Here is a 10,779-nt window from a genome sequence, read left to right as displayed (position 1 = left end):
CGGCGGCGTAACGTAAAGGACATATGTTCCGCCGCCTCAGATCTTTAAGAATATGCCCCGCCATAAATATTTCCCCTATTTCTAGATGCTATAACTTTTGTGCAAACCAATCAATAAACGCTTATTGTGATGTATTTTTACCAAAAATATGTAGAAGAATACGTATCGGCATAAACTGATGAAGAAATTCATTTTTTGGATATTTATTATAGCAAAAAAGTCAAAAATATTATTTAAAAAAAAATAAAAACCACAGAGGTGATCAAATACAACCAAAAGAAAGCTTTATATGTGGGAAAAAAAGACGTCAAATTTGTTTAGGTGCAGCGTTGCACGACCGCGCAATTGTCAGTTTAAGGGTTTGTAAAGGTACAATTTTTTTTCCTAAATAGCTTCCTTTCCCTTAGTGCAGTCCTCCTTCACTTACCTCATCCTTCCATTTTGCTTTTAAATGTCCTCATTTCTTCTGAGAAATCCTCACTTCCTGTTCTTCTGTCTGTAACTCCACACAGTAATGCAAGGCTTTCTCCCTGGTGTGGAGTGTCGTGCTCGCCCCCTCTCTTGGACTACAGGAGAGTCAGGACGCTCTCTATGTTGCAGATAGAGAAAGGAGCTGTGTGTTAGTGGGCGTCCTGACTCTCCAGTAGTCCAATAGAGGGGGCGAGCACGACACTCCACACCAGGGAGAAAGCCTTGCATTACTGTGTGGAGTTACAGACAGAAGAACAGGAAGTGAGGATTTCTCAGAAGAAATAAGGACATTTAAAAGCAAAATGGAAGATTCTAAGGGGGGAACTCTAATGTGGAGGGGGGCTCTGGTGACCAGAGACCACCTTATATCAGAGTCCACTGCTTTCTCTTTCCCACTTACATCAGAGTCTGCAGGATTCCCCCTTACAATGCAAGGGGGAATCCTGCAGACTCTGATGTAAAGGGGAACTCTGATGTGGGGGGCACTCTGGTGACCAGAGACCACCTTCCGTAGAGTAAATACACTAAGGTAAGGGGGGTCACTAATATAGGAGGGGGAACCTTTATATCAGTGCCCCCTTAAATTTTTGCATTCACTCCCCCCTTACATCAGCAACCCCTCGCACTCATGGAGGACCGGATCTTCTCTGTGATTTCCGCAAACTGGGCATGGGCAGTTCTAACCCGTCACTCTCCACAATTTTTTACTGGGGTTGCTGGGCAGCCGGTGGGGCCCCCCAGGCAAGCGGGGCCCCCGGGCAACTGCCCAGCGTGCCCAATGGAAAAGATGGCCCTGGGATGAGGTAAGTGAAGGAGGACTGCACTGAGGTAAAGGAAGCTATTTAGAAAACAAAACAAGGATTTTGGACCATTTCTGACCATTTCTGGGCTCAGTATATACTGTATACTTTCTTTCCCCTGTATATGGGGATACGTGGATTGTAGCAGTTTGTGTAACGGGGGACATATGGTTAGATAAACAGCAGGAGAAGAGAGAATAGAGAGAGGGGGGGGGGGGGGGATTCACAGTTATCTTTCACACATGAAACAAACATTCTGCAGAGGCTCCCTGTGCACATCATCCACACCGAAAACAGGTGTCGGGAAAATTCTGAAAAATTCACAAGAGTATTTAAGAAAATCACACAACAGACGCCAAATACGAAGTGTAAATAAAAACAAAAAAAAAAGAAGTAGTAGAAATCTAACTAAAAACACGCTCTGTGCACTAACAATGTGACACCTTGTACCAGGGCTGGCCCCCCCCAAAAGGAAAACCCACCAGCCGCCACTGGGACATACCCCCTTCAAACAGGAACAAAGGAGGCTGTCAATCACAGGCTGTGTGCTAGAGATCCCTCCCATGTTTCCTTGGTGTCAGGAAAACTTGTTAGAAGTCATTCATGCTGATAGCAGAGGCCCGGCTGAATTGGAAGTACACTTGTACTTCGATAAAAAAAGGTACTATTGTAATTTTTTAAATTTCAGTATCCAAAAAGAGGGGTGGAGAGGTGGTCTTCCATTTAAGACCACCTCTCAAAAGTAGGTGGAACTCCGCTTTAAAAACGACACTGAGTGTGGACGTAAACAAAGGGGCGGGATGCTGGTGACATCAGTACCTTTATTTAGACATGTGTCTATATTTAGTTAAACACACGTAAACAAAGAGGCGGGATGCTGGTGACTTTAATGCCCTTATATGGACACCTTCTTATGTTTAATCGTTAACATTGTGTCTAAATAAGGGCATTGACGTATACACCGCTCCTAAAGCACCTCAAAAATGCTGCTTGCAGGACTTTTTTGGACGTCCTGCCAGTGCAGCGCCCCCGTGTGAAAGCACTCGAGCTTTCACACTGGGATTGCACATGAGGCTTTATTCAGGCGCTATTCTTAGCGATAAAGAGCCTGAAAACGCCTCCAGTGTGAAAGGGGTCTTAGATAGAGGTGAGTTTGGAGGATGTCCAGTAGTATTATGCCGCGTACACACGACCGTTTTTTGGGTTGTAAAAAATGAAATTTTTAATGGTCTAGAAAAAACACATTTTTTTTTCAACCCGACCGTTAAAGCGGAGGTTCACCCTAAAAACAAGTATATACCATTCAATCCAGCATACTGCCGACATGTACAGTATGCTTTTTTTTTTTTTTTGGTAGTATAAGTATTTCCCCCCCCCGAGTGGGCGTTCCTATTCAGAGACTAAGTGATTGACGTATGACAAAAGCTTCCCCCCCCGGCGCATAATGCGCGTCACCAGTTTACGAAAAAAGCCGAACGTCGGTGCGCAGGCGCCGTATAGAGCCGACTCGTAGTTCGGCTTATTTCGGAAACTGGTGACGCGCATTATACGCCGGGGGGGGGGGGAAGCTTTTGTCATCACGTCAATCTATAGATACGCCGGCGTAAATCAATGCTGAATCTAGCCCCATGTCTGCAAGGTAGACAGACAGAATAGTGTAATGATTCTGTTAAACAAGTAAATACCTATTAAATTCCTTCATCTATATCACCTGCGGCGTTCTAGTTTCTGTTCTCTCATTCACTTCCTGGTTTGCGGCGCTCGTTCATGTAAGAACTACATTTCCCAGTATGCATTGCGGCACGCCCAGTAATTCACACCTCCTTGAAGTCTCTAACACGTAGAGAGCGTCCTGCCGCACAGATGTAGTTCCCAGGAGGGGGCGAGCACGTCACTGACCACCGCAGTAAAGCCTCCCTTCACGGTGGTGAGTAACAATCAGACAAGCAGGAAGTGAACAGAACAGAGAAGAAATAGAGCAACTTCTGAGCAAAAACGAACAATGAGGAAGTGAAAAGAGGAATGTCTGCGGGTAAAGGATGCTTATTATGAAAAAAAAAATCCTTTACAACCCCTTTAAAAGCAACAACCTTTTTCAGAGACGGTGTAAACAAAGCTCACTATAAAAAAAAAAAAAGCAATACATAGCAATGTAAATACATTTAAACTGATATCCTGTCATATTACATAAATGTAGCAATACTGTTACAGTGTAATACAAATAAAGTGTGACTTTATATATTCTTTTGTTATCTAATCATTTGCCTTGCTATCAAAGCAGATGGTGACATTGTAAAAAAAAAAAAAAAAAAGAAGGATTTTACAATTTGATAATCTCTGAAGTGTGAACATTCTCCTTAACTCTTTGCATGCTGGTAGAGCAGGGTGAGTCGGGGTGAGGTGTGCGCCACCAGTCTGGTTGTGTCACTTTAAGGCTGGCGGTTTCCATAGCAGCAGAGTGCAACACACATCATGGATCCGCACAGCCCAGGGAGAGACTAGCAGGCTGTACAGGAGCTGAGAGCCACAGGTAATTGTAGAGAACACTCAGAAAGTGTCACCTGGGAGAGAAAATATATCCGCTCAGCTTTCCTATTATATAATGGGGGCTCAGTGCAGGGAGATCTCTTCCCTCTTACTGGGAAGGTCCACAATCATTTCTGCAAAGCAACCCCCCTGATCTACCCCCCTCCTGTCTCCGCTTCCCTGCCTCTCCCTGATTTTCTTCCCTCGCCCCCCCCCCCCCCCCACTTCCCCTCCGCACCACTCCTATTTGTCTTTCTCTACTTGTCGATTTATTCTCCATTCTCTTCCTTTTATCTTCTATGAGTTGTGTCTCTTTCCTAATCTCTTTTTTCTTCCTTCCTTGTTTTCTGTCCCTCCATCTAGACTTTCTTTCTTTCTTTCTTTCTTTCTTTCTTTCTTTCTTTCTTTCTTTCTTTCTTTCTTTCTTTCTTTCTTTCTTTCTTTCTTCTTTTCTCCCTGTCTTATTTATGCCTTTCTTCCTCTTTCCTTTCCCATTCGCTTTTCTCTTTTATGATTTCTTCCTTCTCCTACCTCATAATGTATTCCTCTTCCCTTGCCTATTTTTATTATCTTTCCTGATCTTATCCTATTCTTCTTCTTTCCCTCCTTCCCTCCCTTCCTTCTGTCCTTCCGTCCTTCTGTCCTTGTCTCTCTTATCTCTGAGGCCTCGTACACACGACAGAGTTTCTCGGCAGAATTCAGCGAGAAACTCGGTCAGAGCTGGATTCTGCCGAGAAACTCTGTCGTCTGTACACTTTTGGCCCGATGGAGCCGCCGAGGAACTCGTCGAGAAAATAGAGAACATGTTCTCTATTTTCTCATTGTTCTAAGGGAGAAGGCGGCCCGCCGAGCTCCTCGGCGGCTTCATCCCTGAACTCGCCGAGGAACTCGATGTGTTTGGCACGTTCTCCTATTTTTTTCTTTCCCTTCCTTCTTTTCTTTCTTTCCCACTTCCTTCCTTCGTTTTTCTTTATCTCTCATCTATGCCTTTCTGTCTCTTTCCTTCCCCATTTTTATTCATTTCCTGATTTCTTCATTCCCTTTTCCTTCTCCTGCATTGTATTCATCTCTTCCTCTTACCTTGGCCATCTTTATTATCTTTCTTAACCTCCCTGGCGGTATTATTCTTTCAGAAAAAAGGTGCTGAAAGCGGTACAATTATTTGCAAGGAAATTTGGCGTTTTATACTGTAGGTCTGTAATTTTTAGGAATAACTCACTTAATCTGACCAAACAAGATTCTAATAGGCATCCCGGGTATGACATTTTTTTAAAAACAAAATTATAAATTATAATATAATAAATAATTATAACAAATAATAATATAATTATAATAAAAATGATTCAATAATGTAATCAAATCAAAATCACTGAAATTTGCTCAGTTGCAGAATTGTCGCAAATTTCCCCACAAATCGCTATCGCACAATTCTGCAAGTGATTATAATTTATTATCGCTGTTTTCTAGCTGCTCTAAACCCATTTTTGACATAAAAAGACACTTTTGGTTGCTATGGACATTCTATAGTTTGCAGGCAGAAAGAACAGTTTTTATTATATAAAAGTACATGTAGGACACTGGACAGACCACTAGGGACAAGGGGTGGGGGGGTGTATTTTTTACATGCAGTACTGTAATCTATAAGATTACAGTATACTGTATGTAATGTGTTTGTTTACGTTTTTGAATTTGGCGCCGTTCTCTGCCCCCGTGCGTCGTAACGTCGCAGGGAACGGAGATCAGCGGCACAGGAGGACGCTGTGTGAATTGAGTGAGGTCCCGCTCGCTCACACAGCGCGGTGGCATCGCTGGATCCAGGGACAAGGTAAGTAAACAGTGCCTGTGGATCCAGCGAGGCGAGCCCGAGTCTGACTCGGGGTTACCGCTCGCAGCATGAAAATCTAACCCCGAGTCAGACTCGGGAATACCGCCAGGGGGGTTAAAGCGGATGTCCACTGGAAAAAAAAAATATTAAAAGTCAGCAGCTACAAATACTGCAGCTGCTGACTTTTTATATCGCACACTTACCTGTCCTGGAGTCCAGCGCTGTCTGCAGCAGAGGACGAGCAATCGCTCATCACTCTGCTGCCCCTCCTGCCATCCTCGGTGAGGGAACCAGGAAGTGAAGCGCTCCGGCTTCACTTCCCGGTTCCCTACGGCGCATGCGCGAGTTGCGCTGCACCTGCTGATTGGCTCCCGCTGTGTACTGGGAGCCGAGTGTTCCCAGAGCACAACGGGGGGAGGACGGGAGGTGACGTCATGTTCGCAGTCTGCCAGTAGACTGTGGCCGGAAGTGGGTGCAAATACCTGTCTTTAGACAAGTATCTGCACCCCCCCTGCCCCCTGAAAGGTGTCAAATGTGACACCGGAGGGGGGGGGGGGTTCCGATCAGCGGGAGTTCCACTTTAGGGTGGAGCTCCACTTTAATTGTATCTCTTCCTTCCTCCCTCTCTCAATGTATTCCTCTATTTCTATTTCCTTATCTATCTTTATTATCTTTCCTGATCATCTACCATTCTTCCTCTCTCCCTTCATTTTTCCTTCTTTCTGTCTTTTCTACCTTTTATTATTATTATAATACAGCATTTAAATAGCGCCAGCAGTTTACGCAGCGCTTTACAATACAAAAGGGAGACAATACAGTTACAATACAATAACATACAAGAGGATTAAGAGGGCCCTGCTCAGAAGAGCTCACAAACTGCTGGTTGGTACTGCTGGCTGGTACTGTTGGTTGGTACTACTTGCGGGTACTGTTGGTTTGTACTGCTGGCTGGTACTGCTGTGACAGGATCCAGCACTGCTTGCGGCACAGGCGTGCGCACAGGGTGTGCCAAGTGTGCCTGAGCACACTCTAATCAGCCTGTGTGGTGCAGATCCCCTCTGTTTAGACCCCTGATATTTCATCAAAGGCCCCTAACTGGGCTAAAAAAAAAAGTAAAAAAAAATAATAATAAATTGTAAAAATAAATAAATAAGATAATACAAATAAAAACCATTGACACCATCCACTGCCCTACGGACACCAATCTCTGTCCTACTGACTCCGTCCACTGCTCTACTGACACCATCAATATATACACATACACTCATATGTGTTTGAACTTTGGGGTGCACACCCTAATGCAATAGGCTGTGCACACCTATGGCTGGCGGGTACTGCTGGTTGGTACTGCTGGTTGGTACTGCTGGCTGGTACTGCTGGCGGGTACTGCTGGTGGGTACTGCTGGTTGGTACTGCTGGTTGGTACTGCTGGTTGGTACTGCTGGTTGGTACTGCTGGCGGGTACTGTTGGTTTTTACTGCTGGCTGGCACTGCCGCCATTTAGAGAACACCTTGTATTTTTTTCCCCAATGAATACAAGACACTTCCTGATTGGACAAGGGGAACATTGTGACATCATTCATCCTTTCTTCCCACCTCATCTAATCAGTGAAAGCCTTGCATTCATTAAAAAGATATGAAAAGTTGTATTATTGGAGGAGGTGTTGAGTGAGCGCCCCCGGTGGTCGTTGTGCAGAGAGGAAGCCGCTATGTAGCGTACGATATTGTACAGCATCCCTCCAAATAACAGATATGGATACAGACATCGTGCCAAGCTGGACCAACGTAAATCATTCGTGGAGTTCCCCTTAAATCTGTGGAATAGTTCCATTTTAAATCCCATTTAAGCTGGTATTAATCATACACTGTTTAAGGGATAGATTAACATTTATATATTCATAAATTATCTGAAATTTATTTTAATTTAAAGTATTGTTAATCTGTAACGCTAGGATCCGCATATTGCAATCCCGCTGTGTTCATTTACAATACAAATTTCCTTACCGTCTGAGTTATTGTATTTCACAAAAGTAAAATCCATAAAAACGCTGAAGAGCGACATCTGCGTTCTTTCATGCCTAAGCCTTTTTCTGGCACTTGTTGCTTACAAGTTAAAATCAGTATTTTTTGCTCGAAAATTACCTAGAACCCCCAAACATTATAAATAAATAAAAAAAAAAAAAAAAAATATATATATATATATATATATATATATATATATATATATATATATATATATATATATATATATATATATATATATATATATATATATGTATATATATATATTAGCAAAGACCATAATGAATAAAATGGCGATCGTTGCAATATTTTATATCACACTGCATTTGCACAGCTGCCTTTCAAATGCAATTTTTTTTCTGGTTAAAGATTTTAAAGTAATTTGTTCCATTCCACCAGTGTGCGCAATTCTAAAGCATCATATGTTAGGTATCTATTTACTCGGTGTAACCTCATCTTTCACATTAAATTTAAAAAATGGTGCTTAAAAAAAAAATAGCAGCATTGCTAATCTGGGGTGAGGGGAGTGTTAGACGTACTAGCAGATTTTGATACACTAACAAATTGAAGCTGAACTCCAGCTAACACTTTTTAGGGCCCTTGGATACTGATCAGTTTTTCAGCTTAAACACTTACGGTCATTAAAAGTCAACACTTTGAAGAGGGATAACGTTGTTATGGCAGTAGCTACCCTAATCCCGGTATCCATTCTTTCAGATAAAAGTGGTCTCTGTAGTGGATTCGCTGCGAAATCTATTTTATCAGCGACGGGAGAGGGCCCCCCTCCCGCCAGTCTCCGGTGCACTCCACCGATTACCGGAGCAGGCGGCATTGGCGGAGGCGATCCGGTCCTGTCCCCTCTGTGGTATGGAGCTTAGTGAGAGGAAGATGGCCCCCGCCCGTCTCCATACCATTGCAGGGCGGAAGCAATGTCGAGACATCACTTCAGCCCAATGTAAACACACAGCTCCCGGTCCTGTCAGGGGGAGAAATGACTGTTCGTCTGTTCATATAATGTATGAACAGTGATCTGTCATTTCCCCTAGTCAGTCCCACCCCCCTTCAGTTAGAACATAATTAACCCCTTCCTCGCCCCCTAGTGGAATAGATGGAAAGATGAAAAAAATACTGAGTTCCGCTTTAATAAAAGCTGGGTTTTTGGTGTGCATTTTATATGATGGCTGCTTTTAAAAAGGAATAATCTTATATTTTTTAGGGCATCAATCAAAGATGGAAGAGAATTATCTGATACCCGCCTCTGAAAGTCTTCTACTGGAACACGGACTGTCTGTGGACAACCGTTGGGGTGAGAAGCTGGAGGAACTTGTGACTTTACACGTAGTGAAGCTGCTCTTGAAGGACGTGACCCTTCTGCAGTTTTGTACGTCTCTGAAGTTCTGTTCCTTGGCCGATAACTACATCAAAGACATCAGAGCTCTTCAACCATGTGTGCGCCTTGTTAAGTTGGACTTGCATGGAAATCAGGTACATACAGGGATTTTATTCAGTGGAAGCGTGGGGGGGGGACGGACGCAGTTCCAGCACCTCTAGCACTGAATGTATGTAATGCATAGGGTTGCTGGGGTGCACTGGAGGTTTTTTTGATGCTCGCCGCTGTTGGGATCTATTTTTGCTGGGCAGGTTTAATGCTGCTGGATGGGGGGGTCTATTGTTCCTGGGGGGCTCATATTTTTTGTTGCTGTGGGGTCAATTGTTGACAGGTTAGATCAACTGTTGAGGGAGGGGTCTATTGTTGCTGGCTACTGGGAGGTCCCCATGTTGACGGGGACAAGGGCCTCTTCCCCACAACCCTGGACGGTGGTTGTGGGGGTCTGCGGGCAGGGAGCTTTTCGGAATCTGTCTTCTTTCTCTGCTTCCTCCACCTATGTCTTCTTTCTCTGCTTCCTCCACGATGTCTTCTTTCTCCGGTTCACCCACCCCCATGTTAAGGGCATGTGGCCTGGTATGGTTTAGAAGCACTTTCTCGCACTTTCTCGCCCCCCCCCCCTTTCCTGACCTGCCGAGCTGCATGCTCAGATAAGGGTCTGGTATGGGGGGGGGGGGGGGACACTGTTTTTTTTTGGTGTGGGGTTTACCCTCAAAATTCATACCAGACCAAAGGGTGTATGTCATTTATTTAGGGGATTTTACATTGCTAACATTGCATACACTTGATCTCAGAGCACAAGTCGCATTCCACAAGTCGGATCGGTTAAGATAATGGTCCGATTTGGATGCGACCTCTATTCAAATCAATGGGATAAAATCGTGTCCAATCAGACCAAAGTAGTGCAGGAAAGTTGGACCGACACAAGCTGGACCAGTTAAGACGGCTCTCATAGGGAACCATTAATTTTGACATGTCATGCGACTTGTGCTCTCAAAGTCGGAGTGCATGTCGGTCCAGTGTGAACTGGCCCTTAGGGAGATTTACCCTCTCTAGTTGTCTCTGTGATCATTATCGTCGAGAGTGAAAAAGAAAGAAAACTTAAAATTTTGGGTTGTCACCAGAACAGGAATAGAGGGGAACTCTTCCCAAGCAGACACTTTTACTGGTAACAACTTTAGAGGAATTTCCTCTTTTGTCTATGGGACAGGAAGTAAAGAGAAATTTCCCCCATGGGACACAGATGGCAAAAAAAAAACTCTCCCTTACCCTATCCAAAAAAGTTTTGCTTTCAGTTCTACTTTAACCCTTTCCGCACAGGCTTATCATCCCTTTAACTGGTGTAATATGCCTAGGGGCAAGAAGGACTGCCTGATCACATGACCACTGTGATTGACTGTCAGAGTGGCAGTGGAGGCCCGTCCATAAGGTGTGCAGGGGCCCCCCTAATCCATGCATCGGGCCCCCTAATCTACATGTGGGGCACTGGACGCATGGATTCCAATGAGTTTTTTTTTAAAAAGCACATGATTTGAGCCTGTGAGCTCAGGGCGCAGAGCACTGCGCCCTGAGCCCACCCAGTTGTGTGACAATAGCAAATTAATATTCGCTATTGTCTTCCTGATTCTCCTCCCGGGCAATAAGGAAGCAGGTCCTGAGACCCGTCACCCGATTGGCTGAGAAGTGATCCTATTGGTCGCAGAGGAGGATGAGGGAGGAGAGGCAGGGTAAGCCGCCATAAAGCACCA

The 10,779-nt window shown here is 44.3% G+C and overlaps 1 protein-coding gene across 1 annotated transcript in view; it reads left to right on the top strand.

The window, feature by feature from the left end:
* Nucleotides 1-3,702: 3,702 nt before the first annotated feature.
* Nucleotides 3,703-10,779, top strand: part of LRRIQ3 (leucine rich repeats and IQ motif containing 3) — a 56,773-nt gene continuing 49,696 nt past the window's right edge. Inside the window, exons 1-2 of the mRNA XM_040360698.1 lie at nucleotides 3,703-3,801; nucleotides 8,861-9,129. Coding sequence (XP_040216632.1) covers nucleotides 8,875-9,129 — 255 coding nt within the window. The 5' untranslated portion in view covers nucleotides 3,703-3,801; nucleotides 8,861-8,874. The remainder of the gene's footprint in view (nucleotides 3,802-8,860; nucleotides 9,130-10,779) is intronic.

Source organism: Rana temporaria, chromosome 7 (assembly GCF_905171775.1).
Source record: "Rana temporaria chromosome 7, aRanTem1.1, whole genome shotgun sequence".
Classification (NCBI taxonomy): Eukaryota; Metazoa; Chordata; class Amphibia; order Anura; family Ranidae; genus Rana; species Rana temporaria.
The sequence above is the reverse complement of the archived record's forward strand: the minus strand, read 5'-3'. Positions and strand labels throughout refer to the sequence as shown.